Consider the following 14,024-nt stretch of genomic DNA (forward strand, 5'->3'; position numbering starts at 1 on the left):
GTTGTTATTATCTCCCAAAAGCCTAAACACAAAGTTCTTTCATTTCCTGTACATTCTTTAGACTTGGTGTTGGAATTTTCAGTAAAAACGTGTTTAAAATTTTTAGGATCACAGTGTCTGCCACAAAACTTCTTGATTTTAAGACTAGAATACATTTATTCTGTAAATCCAAATTTAACACTAAAATGGTTGAATACAAGGAAAATAGTTTGTTTAGCCACAGAAAAGTTAATTCTTAGAAACATTAAGAATTAGACCATTAATTCAGTTCCAAATACTTTATTTTCCCACTGCAACCCAAAAAGTAATTATTTCTTAAGGTTGTTCATATTTGTTGATTTCTAATATAGTATTGTATTAAAGCAGGGATCAACCCCTTCATGCCGTATGTTGTTAATTCTTAACATATCATAACATAACATAAATGCAGTGCTCCATTTAATTTAGAAAAAACTTGAACAGAAAAACATTGAAGAACATTTTTCATATAATAGTAGTAGTAGTAGTAGTAGTAGTGGTAGTAAACGTTATTTATGAAGCACTAAAATTGTCCACACAAGGCTGTACAGTGACAGAGAGATCAAAAAAAATAAAATAAAAGAATAGAGGAAACGGATTAAAAGTGTACAAAGAAATGTTTGCCTTCATAATTGGAAATAGTCAGGCATTTAGAGGTTAAAAAAATCTTGTCTACTCCATACTTGAAAAGCAGGTTCAGTCTTTTTTTTTAATGTCTACTGAAGATTTTTTTTTCTTGTTTTTTATTTTTTTTTAACATTTTAAGTCTTTTTAAGAACTTAAAGCAGAAACTGTAGTTTTATTAGAAATATCCAAATGTAGTGCAAGGTAATTTTCGTGGTTGTCATTTTAGAAAAACCATATGCTTGAAAAAGACAATACAAGCTGTTATGTTTTTTTAAGGGATTGCTTTAGAGCTTTTTAAAAATAAAAATAAAAATCTAATTTATATCAAATGTTTGGGTTGCTGTAATAGATGGGGTTTTGTAGTCAGGTTTGAGTAAATCCCACCAATCAAGAATTCCTTTAAAAATAAAAGTAAACTTGTGAAGATTCCTCAGAACAGAAATCTGTTTCATTGACTTTCTGTGCGAGTGTAAATTTGTAGAAACACAAAGAGATTAAGTACAATAAATGTTTTTTCTGTGTTTTTTTTAATGAACTACAGATTTACAGAACTTTTGAATCATCCTTGTGTTGTTTTTCCATGTAGGCTGAGAAACGGAACTGTGTTGCTATGTGACTCACTTTATTCACACTGGTCTCTTTTTTGTACTCAGTTTAGGTACAAAACCAGGGTTTATAAACAGACCAATCTGGATGAAAAGGCTCTTGCTAAGCTCAGCTCAAAGGTATTTCATCTTTTCACCAAAATGTTGCTGGTTGCTGATATACAATCTCCAGGTCCACCTACAGACTGTTTCTCTCTGCTCAGGCCAGTCAGAAGAAATTTCTGGATTACGTTCAGACTGGATCACTGGAGAAAATGGCTAAAGTTCTGGAAAAAGGTCTTGATCCAAATTTTCATGACCCAGACAGTGGAGGTGAGAAACCATTTGAGACTTTAAGGAAAATATTGTGAGAGCAAACGGTGGTTGATCGGCACCTTCACTTGTCTGCACATCATGCTCGACTCAGAGACTCCGCTCTCTGTGGCCGTGCAGTCTGGAGTGTCTGCAGATGGCATCAGGCTGCTGGTTCTGGGAGGGGCTCACATGGACTTCAGAAGCAGAGACGGCTCAACGGCGATGCACAAAGCTGTCAAAGCTCACAACCATGCTGGCTTACTGGTGAGAGAACACATTCCCACAGAATAACACAGAAGCAAGTGTGAATCTCGATATTGGGATTCCATGAAAATAAAAGCAACATTCATCTAATAAGTCCTCTAATAGATGTTTTTTTTTTGTCTGAATAAAACTTGTGGTAATAAAAAAAATGTTGGTTTGCTGTTTCTCTCAAGTTTATTACTGAGCTTTTTAAAGCAGTTAAAGTCAAAACTTTGAGGTCAGACTCAAACTCAGCTAAGTTCCAGAATCCTCATCACTTTTTCCTGCAGTTTTCCAATCCTGTATTTAGTTCACCTACTTTTTTTCTTCAAATATCTTCCTTCTTTTCTCCACTCTTCTTTTTCTTCTTTCTCCATCTGTTTTTTTTAGTTATACCTCATTTTATCTTCCCTCTTTTGTGTGGTTTTTATTTAGTCGCTGTCATCCTTTTTTCATCTAAACTTCTCTGTAATTCCCTCCACTTTTGTTTACTTTTGCTTCGTCTAGTCTTTTATTTTCATCCTGAAACATGGACTTTTCTTCATTTCTGTGTTTCTTTTTCTCTCCGTGTTCTTTTTCTGTTTTTTTTTCTCCCTCGTTGTCTTTTTCACACAAGCTGAACTTGTGAAGCTTTATTTGTATCAAAATTACAAGAAAGTTTATCAAGTAAACAACATTTGTGTAAATGTTTAGGGTCTCACTGATTCATACGTGTCCATCAACACAAACCAAAGCTTCCCTTTTCTTTCTGCCCCTTTAGGCTCTTTTATCTCTTGGAGCATCTCCGGACTACAAAGACCGCTGTGGCCTGACCCCGCTGTACCACACTGTGCTGGCAGGGGGCGACACTTCCTGTTGCGAAACTTTGCTTTATTACAGGGCGAAGCTTGGGACGAGGGATGAAAATGGTTGGGATGAATCTCATCAGGTATATTGGGAAGTGATCGGCCGTGGATTCCTGTGTGGTTTCATGGTTTCTTCTCATATTTTTGTGTGAAGCATCTCTGCTTTGTGTAACCTTCGGTAGCATCTTCTCCCTGTCGTCTCTCTGTGGTAGTTGTCATGTACCATCACCCCCAGTCTCTCAGCATTTTCTCACACCTCTCTCTCTGCGCCATCCTCACTCATCTCTCCATCCTCTCTCCTTCCTCCCTTCTGTCTCTCAATAGCACAGGGATGAAGAGGAGTTTGGAATGGAAGAAATTCATAAGGTACTCCTCCTCTCGCCATCTCATTGACCATACAAGCCTTTCAGAGGCCACTGTGTTGTGATAAAAAAGAAAAGAGTCCAGTTTGGAAAGAAGTGGATCTTCTCTCTCTTTCTCTTACTGAGAAGAGATGCATTGCCTACACTGTCTGTGACGCTGTGGCAAATCGCATTTGAGCAGGTTGTCATGGTATTTTATTTTGGTTTCTCTATGTCACGTGTCTTCCTCTTTTACTTTCTGCGTATCTTGTGACATTTTCATCTCTGCAGAAAAAAATATGAAGAAACCTCTTAGGCTTCTGGAAGCTGATCACTGTTCTGAAATCCTCACTTTCTTATCCAACACAATAATTAGGTTTCACTGGTTCTAAAGCAAAATAGTTTGAGTTTACATATCATTTCTAGGTGTTTTTTCAATCCATTTTGAAATATGCATGTTTGGTCTTGTTTTCGTCCTGTTCTCCTGCCATATCCCTTTTTTTGTGTAAAAATGTTCTCATCAGTTCAGTTTGTGTAGTCCTAACAATTTCTGCATTTTTTTTTTTCATTGTACTCTGGGCATTTAAAGGCTTGCCAAAATGGTTTTGCTCAACACTTGGAGCATCTGCTGTTTTATGGGGCAGACACTGCTTCTCAAAATGCCTCAGGGAACACTGCACTTCACATTTCAGCCCTGTACAATAAGGCAAGTATATAGAGGGGAAGCTAAAATATTGTTACTGTCAAAGTGCTTTTTGTTTTTTTCTCTTGGAAAGATTGTATCTAATCCTTTAATTCCCTGTCTGGTTGGGTAGGAGAGCTGTGTCCGTGTTCTGCTGTACAGGGGAGCAAACAAAGAGGCAAAGAATAAGCACGGTCAGACCCCTTTTCAGGTAAACAGTTTGACCAAAAAATACTGAAAACTAAGTATTTAAACTGGAAATCTACTCCAGAACAGCATTTCTTGTGTGTTTGCAGGTCGCAATAATGGCTGGCCACTTTGAACTCGGGGAGATCATCAAAAACCACAAGGACTCTGACATTGGTGAGTATTCCTGGCAAAATTCTTCTTTTAGGTATTGAACACAGACTTACCTTCCTTGTTAGTTTCCACAGTTAATGCTTTGGATGCGTTTATAGTCTCAAATCTGTAGTCTCAGATTGACTGTGTTTCCTCTTAAGCTACCGATTCTTCACAAAACCGTTCCCAGTGCTCTTGTAATTATGATTATACCGTTTCTTTTGTGCAAAAATCAAAAAGCATGTATCGTTTATTTAAGACGTATTTTCTGCAGAACAGCAGGAGCTCATTAGAAATTTGCCTCTGGGTTGTGTGCAGACTGTTGGTCCTGAAGTAAACCCATGTTGATATCCCAGCATTCCTTTGCTGACATGCTACCACTAGCTTACAGTCCCTCACAACCCCGTGAGTTGTGCAACAATTACAGCAAGCGTAATCGGAGCTATCCAGACATACAATTTTGAGCCAGATGCCAGCTCAGACAAGGAAAATTAAGATGTTAATGGCCCTATTTGTCTTCAAAGTGGAGGATTTAAAATATTTCAGTTGCTGCGTCACAAACTCAACCTTTTTGAAACGGCTGGTTTTTATCTGCAACTGATCCTTCATCATTTGAATAAAGAAAAACTCAGATATGCAGTTTTAATCTTAAATTATTTTATATATGTTCTCCATGACGAGAAAAAGGCTTTAGAACAGAGGTGGGCACTGAGGGCCGCATTCCTGCATGTTTTCCAGCATACCCTGCTCTGGCATGTTCTAATTGGCTGGACACACCTGTACCAGGTAATCAGTCATGAGTAGGGCAAGATTATTGGCTGGACACACCTGAACCAGGTAATCAGCCATGAGTAGGGAAAGGCTATCTTGAAATCATGCAGACACACCGGCCCTCGAGGCCTGGAATTGCCCACCCCTGCTTTAGAACATGGTAAAAACACCAAAAACACAATTTTTATTGGAGTGGGTCTTTAAACTCTATTCCTTCACCTCATATTTCCCATCTTCAGTGCCATTCTTGGAATCCCCAAAGTTTGTTCCCAAACGAAGAGAGAGTTCGCACACGCTGCCCCTTCCCTCACTTCAGTCCCACCCCCTGCTGCGTGCCAACAGCGATAACACCATGATCCAATCTGACCCTTTGGCTCCTCCCAACAAGCCCACAACCAATCCCCATCCTGCACAGGTAACTGAAAACCATTGAGTGGATGCTCATATGTTGGGATTAGTGATTTCAGGCATGGTAGCCCAGTGCGGCATTTGTGTCTCTGTGTTTTATGGGTGATGTTCCAACAGGGGCAGCGTAGGGCCTCCATAGGCATGAGAAGCTCCAGCAGTCCCAGAACTCGCACCCGATCCCCCTCCAGAGGAAGAGGAGGTCAGAGTGACACAGAGGAGAGACACCGACAGCCAAGAGGAAGACAGGGGTAAGTAACCCATAGAGAATGATCATGTCTTTTGAAGCCATAATACTAGAATAATCTCAAAAGAAAGGACTATTTTAGCAGTTTTCAAAAACTTTGTTGCAAATAAAAAGGCTCAAGGAGATTTTCCCAGTCTGGAAAAAAGGTTTGTAAAATGTCAGATGGTGGCATAATTGGCTCACTGGCAAAACTTTAACAAGGCAAGAGTCTACTGCCACACTTACGGCTCAGTAAAGCTGTGCACAGGCACAGCAGGTCCTAATGCTAAATGCCACCGTCTGGATGCATATGATACAAAAGGGGTTGTTAACATTTTATTGTTTGCTTCATTCACCACTTTGGATTTCTGTGCTGTTCTGCTAACGTCAGATAAAATGCAGCTGAATCTGAGTGATTAAACAAGTACAGGAATTTGTTTTTACACAGTCTGACAATAACAAAGACACAAAACATGTATTTTTTGTTTCTTGAAACTATTTTATTTTCCAACGAAAGTGTACGAAACAAAGAACATCATTTCTGCCTAATTACTGACACCATTCCACCTCTAAATTCACATTTTCATATTTAAATTTAAATAATTAAGAACACAGTCAACTGATTCGCATTTTTTTTTCTTCAAATGTCAAAAAGCAATATTTTTTCCTCCAAGTTCCGTTTCCAAGTCTTAATGAGCCTCATCTGTCCTTTAGTTGCTTTTCACATCCTGTGATGAATATTGCTCCAATGTCATGTCAAATGAAAAATTGATACATGGCAAAAAATAGCCACAACTGACCAATACATCATTGAATGCATCAATTCAGTTTTTTCAAAGCTGGTCCCAGCCGTAATCTGACGAGTAAAAGACTCATCACAGAGATGTCTCACCTAACGGCAAACAAAATTTATCAAGTGAATGTAGGAAAACATCAAAAAACAGGTCATGGTCAAGGAGGTTTTAACATTAAATACATGAATACATACAACTTTAAATACTTTAAATACATACATGAATAAAACTTTATAATATTGCATCCAGGCTATATGACAGGAACTAACCCATTCTGCACGAACATTATCTGACTTGGGTTGGCTCTGGCAGCCCTGTGACCCCAATAGGGATATAGCGGGTTCTAAAAATGGATGGATGGATATCCTACCTAAGATATTTTGCAAAAGTATACTAACTATTGCTAAAGTCATGAAAAGATGTTCATCTACTTGAGATATCGCCAAGAAAAGCCAGGTGGGCGACTGGAGCAGCAGCTGGCAACTCCAAAATGCTTTGCCACATGTCAGAAAAGCAAGAATCTGCACTGAGATGGTTTTTAGTTTGCAGAAGCTGCCAGTAAAAATAGCGTCAAAGGTGTTTTCTGTCATTTTGTTATGACGCACTATTACAGTGTTACCTCAGTCCTAAACATTTCAAGGAGGGTTTTTTTGTGGTCAGAAATCTGTGGAGAACCTTAAAGAAAGTACAATGCTCTGTCAAAACAGAAGAATGTCACTGTCACAGAAAAGTCATAACTTGAAATTAGAAACATATATTGTAGCATGCAGACTTTCTATTCCCATGATTGGCAAGCACGTTTTTGTTAAGGCTGTTTCTCCCTCTGCAGTGTAACCTCAGCTGTCAGTGGGACAGCTCCAATGAAGCGGATGTACAGCGCCGTGCCAGGGCGAGTTTATGTGGCCACTCGCTCCCACTCTGCCAGTGGAGACCGAGAGCTCTCTATTAGCAAAGGGGACAAAGTTAAGGGTAAAAGAGCGTTTTTATTGGTATAAGACCTGGCAACTGGTGTACAGCTAAAGACAAAAAACTTTTTTTTTGTGATGCACAATATTTAAAAAAGTTGTTTTACAGAAAAAGGGGATTACCACCAAAGTCAATAATATAATTTTCTTTTTCTTTGAAAATGTGTCTGCCTTAGTCATAAGTGTAGGAGAAGGGGGATACTGGGAGGGGACAGTAAAAGGACGCACTGGCTGGTTTCCTTCAGACTGTGTTCAAGAGGTGGCTGCTCCAAGTAAAGAAAAAGGTAGGATAGACAGATACTTCACTTCTTTCTAGATTTAAGATGTTAAATTGCCTGAAAAGAGTGCTGGATCTGATTCTGAATAATCTTTTTTTATTTTATATTTATTTTGTGTGTTTAAAATTATCACTTAAATTCTTTTGTGTCAGAGCATAAAAATGATCACAAAACAAAACACATTGCCAAGCAGGTTTTCTTTTAATTTATCAAGCCACAGACTTGTCTTCTGTTTTCACTGCTGCTCTATTCACACTTGAGCAATCCAAATGCCACACTGGGGATACAAAAACAGGATTTGAGTACAGGTATGTCAATTTTGTGTCACAAAAGCTGAAAATTTCAAATGGGCATTTGTCTTGCTTGGGCTTTCTAGAGACGCGCAGTGAAAAAGCCAAAAGGAAGCTCTTCCGTAACGTCACCGTGGGAGCTTATGATGGCACTGATGGCCCCAGGTAAGAAAAGCTGCAAAGACTTTTGTTAGAAGCTTCACAAAAGATTAAGAAGTGAAGAAGATTGAGCTGAACTAACTTGTCTTTTTCAAATCAAGGTTCTCTAAAATGAAACTTTGAGCAACCGAAAACCCTGAAGACAGGATTAAAATAGATAATTCTCTTTGAATGAGGAAGACATGAGACGAGCAATACTTATACCCCTTAATTTCCTTAGTAATTTAAGTGAAAGTTTTAAAATTAAAGTCAAAAGTTAAATCTATAACCCTCTAATGTTTAACTATTTATTTTTGCTAATTTTAAAGGTTTTTCAACCAAAATAGATTATAAAATCAAACGTTTAAAATAAAAATGCTTTGAAATGAATAAATCACAATTTAAGAAAAATAACAGCCTTTAAAGCAAAGACCAAACTTGCTTTAAAAATGGCTCCTTTTGGTCCACACTAGCTGGTGGTAATGAAAGAAGGGAACTTAACTGAAGGCTTTGGTTCACTTGCAAGTGAACTTTCATTTGATTTAGCTGTGTGAATGCAGAATGACTATCCAGTGGACCAAAAAGAGAAGTCTTATGCTAGCTGAGTATTTCGAGCAAGGCCCCAAATTCCGTTCCTGACCTTAAAGCAAACCTGGAAGTATCAAATGTTGTAGCTCCTCAAATGACCACTGGAGGCAGGTTTCAGAAGGGAGAAAATGACCATTGACTCCTGTGTTTAAAAATACAACCACAAACACCCATATGCACATTTTGATTCAGAAATGCTTTTGATGTTTACTTATTTTTTTATGTTTACTTAACCATGGGACATTTCTCGTATTGGCAGGTGGGTGTAAACAAAAAACTCTCACATTTGTTCATCCATATTGTGCATTGAATTTCATTTTATTTTTAAGAAAAAATGGGTCTAGGTTCTTATGGGTTAATAATGTAATAATCATCTAACTTTGTATGAAGGACTTAAAGACGCGTATTCATGTTAAATCAGAATCGAGTAAAATTATGGTTGGAGGCAAAGAGAAAAATTACCTGTCTGTGACCTCGTTTTTCATTTTTCGAGGCATTAAACCTTTTTTTTTGTTTGTTTTGTAATGTGTCATGGTATGGAGCTTTTGGGGAAATTGCTGCAGCCTTTTGGGTTAAGGAGAACCAGATAGCCCGACATCTGAACAAGTTCCCTTATCCACTTCCATCATCACAACACCTGTGGTTTGCTGTGAAAATTGGTCTCTTATCTTGCAACCAGGGACGTTCACAACAGTCATTAGGAGTCTTTTTATAGTATTTTTCTGCAAAGCATAAACAGAAAATAATTTAAACTTAAAATGTTTAAATCATTTAACAACCTATTACCAGCAGATTTTAATATCTGATGGTAAAGTGTTGTGATTTTTCATTCAACAGGATAATTACATATTACTCACTTAAATGTATCCAGTGGTGTCGAAACTGTTACTAAATCCACAAATGTTTTAAACGACTAGAGGAATTTGATTGTCACATCATTGAGGGCAGAGCAGTCCATGTCAGAAATGGTGGTTAAAATAATTACTCACCATTGTTTTGTGGGCATAAGGAGGAGCTGGTACTGTTTCATGTATATTATACAGTCATGTCTCTCTGCATGCTGCTTGAGCATGTTCTCTCCTGATCCTGCTTATTTACTCTGTTGCCACTCTAACCTATGCTCATCTATGTGCTGCCATTTTCTCTCCTCGTGTTTTAACACACTGATGCACACATTTAATGCTACACTTTGGGATAAAAGAGGGATGGGGGTTTTGGAAAACGTTGAATCAGTTGTACAGGATTGAAATGAAGCTAACTATGCCTCTTTAAGTGTTGCGCATGCTTGTTTTTTTCTTTGCATGCTCATACATCATTCTGCTGATGAGTCATGAGGAGGCTGAAGCCCTGCTTAAGATCTCTAGGCTAATGGGAAGGCCTTAGCAGTCACCGTCTTTGACTTTACTGTCCTTTACACGTTACAGATGACATTGCCATCATGCTGAGGAGCTTCCTCTGTCATCCCATATAAAGTGTGTTCTTCTTTTGATCTATTTTCAAAGCATTCCCTGAGGTCTTTTAATTAGGATTATGCCGTTTTTAGCCAAAATCAAAAAACCTGTGTGGTTTTCTAGGACATAGTTTCTGCAGAGTTGCAGTAGGTCCCATCATCCCTCTGTTTACACGCCTTTGTGCTGGCTCACAGCCCCTGACACCTCCAACATAACATTACCAGAGCAACAAAAATGGCAAGCAATATTGGAGCTATCCAGCCATACAGTTTTGAGGCAGATGCCAGCTCTTCCTAGGATCTACCTATCTGCAAGTGAATACGTCAGAATGGAGCGGAGCAGGGAGCTTGTGGCTTGCTGTAGTTGCTTCCAAGTGCCTGCTACAAGCTTTTTCAAATTGCATATTTTTGTCTGCTCCTGATTCATCACTATTTAAATAAAGAAATACTCAGAAATTACATTTTAAACCTAATTTTCTTTTAAATGTCCTTCATTATGAGAAAATGCCACAAGAGCATATTAGAAAAGCCAAAAAACAATTTTCATTGAAGTGGGTCTTTAATGCAGGGGTGCCTGTGTTCTGAATGCAGGTATTAGCCACCGGGGCTGCATCACTTGTGCTTAGTCAGTTGAGCGTCATTGCATCTCCATGGTGAAGTGGTGCAAGTGGAGCAAGGTGTTCTGGAGCTTGTTCTGTCACTGCAGTGTGGCATTTTGGAGAGCCTCAATGAGGCAGAGATTAAGAGCAGAGGTGTTGGTTAGCCTGTTTGGTGATGACAGCTCTGTTAGAGACTAGAGGAAGAAGCGAGAGCAAAGTTGGCAAATGCAGCGTGTGAGTAAATTCTGAGTGGGAATCAGCTGTGAGCTTATCTGTGATATACCAGTCTGGATGCACAAATGCAAGTGCATCTCTTTCTCTGCATTGCCATTAATTTATACCCATCCCCCACTTCCCCACCCCTCAAATTCTGCTCGCCTTCTCCTCAATTTCACGACCAAAACCTCATCCTGTCATCCACCAGCACACACGCCTCACATCTCTCCCTGTTGTGATAATCGCTGGTGTCCTGTTCCTTTCCCTCTCTGCCTTCCTTTTACATTGTCTTTCTCTTGTCTGAAGTACGTGGGGGTGCAGACCGTCACATTCTGTCTCCCCTTCCCGCTCTCTTGGTTGAGCTCTTGCTGTAAGACTGGGAGGAAGAGGAGGGAGGAGGAAGAGGAGGAGGTGGAGAGCAAGCGAGCGAGCGAGAGAAAGAGGAGGGGGGGACATGGCGATGGGGGGATGCAGAGAGAGAGATTTCTCTCTCTCCCTCTCTTCTTCGTGGCCATCACTGGGCCCCAGAAACAGGAGCGTGTGGTTCATTTACAGGTAGCGGCTGTTTCCTCATTCATTGGCTGGCTATGGATGTGAGGAGAGGACAATGGAGAGAGGGGAGAGGTAGATGATGCTCTTGAGAGGCCGTGCCTTTTCAAAGCCAGACTAACAAGCTATGTATTCCGTGTGTTTGGTGTCTCTGAGTGTGGGAATATGTGTGCGCCAAAACTGCATTCTTTTTTTTATGTGCATGTGCTACAGGATAGAAGTGCCTACTGAATGAGACTGCCGCATGTTTATTTCTGTGTCTTCCTCCTGTGTGTTTTCTAAAGGCGATGTGTTTGTGTGTGTGTGGTGCTGCATGAAAGAGAGCACACATTCATGCATTTCAGTCAGACAGTGTGGGTGTTTTTCATTCTCTTTGAGTCATGATGTCTTTCAGCAGACATTTTTCAAGTTACCTGGAATTCCCATTTAGCATCTTATAAAAACACTATGGTCAAATTACATATTTTGTATCTCACTGTACCACTGAAAAAGTATCTTCTGGCTGGATAGGAGGATGAAAATGAATAGTGGCGAGATTAATAAAAGCTTAATAGCAGTGAAAGCTGTGCATGTCTGTGTCTGCATGCATTTATCTGTATATAAGTGTGCATGCAACTACATACATGGAATAAAATTACTTCTCTCATGTACATATACTTGTGTTTTTGATCCACAATGTGCCTCTAACATCTGTCAACTGCTTTATTTGTCGTGTGGATGATGCCCCCCACACAACTAGCCCAATATGCATGTGCATTCAGCAGGTGTATGGTCAGAAAAGCCAGAGGAGAGGATGACTCAGGAGGTTCCACATAAACTTTTCATGCAGCCAGTTCAGAGGGAACATATCTGACCTGCCAATAAGTATCGATCAGGGACATTTGCGCTTTTTCTGTTCATACGCAACTTGCCACTCTAATGGCACGAGAGCATATCCAAAAGAAGTCAGTAATAGATGTGCACTGCAGCGACATAAAGAGGTCCCAGCCATTCCCCCCTTCCTGCCCTGTCAAAGAGGACAATTACAGAACCCTGGGATAGTTATGCTTTACTTCTCAAAAAGGGAAAGCTTGATGAAGGACAGGGTGAGAGAAAAAGCAAGGAGGTGTGAGGAACAGATGGCTGGAAGGCGGCTGAGCGTTGGCAAAACAGTAACATTGATGGAGAACACGCAAGAGATGGACCTCAGGAGGGGAAACCAGCAATCATCTGTTCAGTGCTAAAGTTAAGGCTCGAAGTCTGCATCTTTAGGCTCCCAGCCGAACACTCTTGACTCTGCCGCTACTCAATGATTTAACAGGCGGTCAGCTTATTATGAGCATTCACATTTAGGAGAAACAGCATTCTTTTGGATTTGTGCTGTAAAACTGTGTTGATTGTAGTTTTATCCCATTCTTGTTATTTGAATAACAATTTCAGAAGTGGTTGCAGATGCTGAATGAAATGCTGAAATTATTGTCTCCTACCCTGTCCATTGACTTTATTGTAATCAAATACTTTTGTTTCTATCAATGCTACAGTTGTGTTCCATGCCCATATTTGAGCCTAGAATGGTCTACTGAATCTGTTCAAGGAAAGACTTACTATATAATAATTTTATATCAAGCTGTGCACAACAAATTTAAAACTCAGCAAAAATTCCCTAAAGATGAATTTTTAAAAACCAGAAGAAACTTTGACTATTCATGGAATCAGGCTAGTTGAAACACTGCAGTTAAACTCTAACTCTAATCTCCCAAACCAGGCATCATATCCACCCACGATTCAGTCCTACCATGAGATCAAATCTTTGAAATCAAATCTTTGATTTGATTTCGGTTCAACTGCCAGTCAGAGTTTACCTGAGGACTACAAACCAACAAAGTAATGAGCTGATCATGAAAAAAAACAACATATATAACAAGAATTTCTCTCAGATCATGCAGCCCAGCTCAGGCCTCAGGCTCTTCAACAGAGGCGGGCTGATTTGACATTGCTGGAAAGTCAAATCCAGCAGTGAGTCATTAGATGAGGCTTTGTGTGGAGTCCATTTAAGCAGTCCCATGTTGGAGACAAAGGTTGTGGAGCAGCAGAGCCAAAAGTCTCAGACGTAGTTAGTGATAGAATAACTAAAAAAACATACAGTGCTACCATTCAAAACTTTACTGAAGAAGATTGTCTCAACATTGTGATGTTTCATCCATTTGGTAAAAACATATGGCCGACAATTGAAAGAAGATTCTTCTTGAGTTTAACTTTTAAGCATTGGAGATGCTAAGGCATTAGTTGATCAACATTTGCAAGAAGTGAAGGATATTTTTCATGCATTTCATGTATTGCATCACCAATTTGCAATCCCTACCCATCGTTTCTTTAAGTGTAACACAGCCATCTGAGTCATCAAGCCTTTTTCATGACATTCTCAAGCCAACCAATCTTTTGCTGCAGTGTAATTTCATGATGTTCTACATTATAGCTGTTTTCCACATAATTAGCATAAAATCCTTTTTGTCTTGAAATATTAGCTGTTTGTCACCAAGTTTCTGTTTTTTTTCCCTCTTTCTCTCCACCTCCTCTTCCTGTGATCCCTTTGCCGTCTCACAGTGACTACATCATTAAGGAAAAGACTGTGCTTCTACAGAAGAAAGACAATGAAGGCTTTGGCTTTGTACTTAGAGGAGCCAAAGGTGAACCTCTTCTTTGCAACTCACTGAATTTTGTATTTTATACAAAAATACTTTTACAAGTTTTAAGCTAGCTATGGCGCTGAAAATCAATGGTG

The 14,024-nt window shown here is 39.4% G+C and overlaps 1 protein-coding gene across 1 annotated transcript in view; it reads left to right on the forward strand.

Annotated features, from left to right (window-relative positions):
- The window catches only part of LOC101167744 (SH3 and multiple ankyrin repeat domains protein 1), a 52,941-nt gene that overhangs the window by 26,982 nt on the left and 11,935 nt on the right, over positions 1–14,024 (forward strand). Inside the window, exons 5-18 of the mRNA XM_078937816.1 lie at positions 1,299–1,370; positions 1,454–1,562; positions 1,657–1,808; positions 2,548–2,715; positions 2,957–2,998; positions 3,563–3,679; positions 3,789–3,866; positions 3,952–4,018; positions 5,005–5,180; positions 5,291–5,421; positions 7,020–7,159; positions 7,332–7,439; positions 7,810–7,888; positions 13,847–13,929. Coding sequence (XP_078793942.1) covers positions 1,299–1,370; positions 1,454–1,562; positions 1,657–1,808; positions 2,548–2,715; positions 2,957–2,998; positions 3,563–3,679; positions 3,789–3,866; positions 3,952–4,018; positions 5,005–5,180; positions 5,291–5,421; positions 7,020–7,159; positions 7,332–7,439; positions 7,810–7,888; positions 13,847–13,929 — 1,522 coding nt within the window. The remainder of the gene's footprint in view (positions 1–1,298; positions 1,371–1,453; positions 1,563–1,656; positions 1,809–2,547; positions 2,716–2,956; positions 2,999–3,562; positions 3,680–3,788; positions 3,867–3,951; positions 4,019–5,004; positions 5,181–5,290; positions 5,422–7,019; positions 7,160–7,331; positions 7,440–7,809; positions 7,889–13,846; positions 13,930–14,024) is intronic.

Source organism: Oryzias latipes, chromosome 19 (assembly GCF_053564925.1).
Source record: "Oryzias latipes strain Hd-rR chromosome 19, Olatipes_Hd-rR_3.1".
NCBI lineage: Eukaryota > Metazoa > Chordata > Actinopteri > Beloniformes > Adrianichthyidae > Oryzias > Oryzias latipes.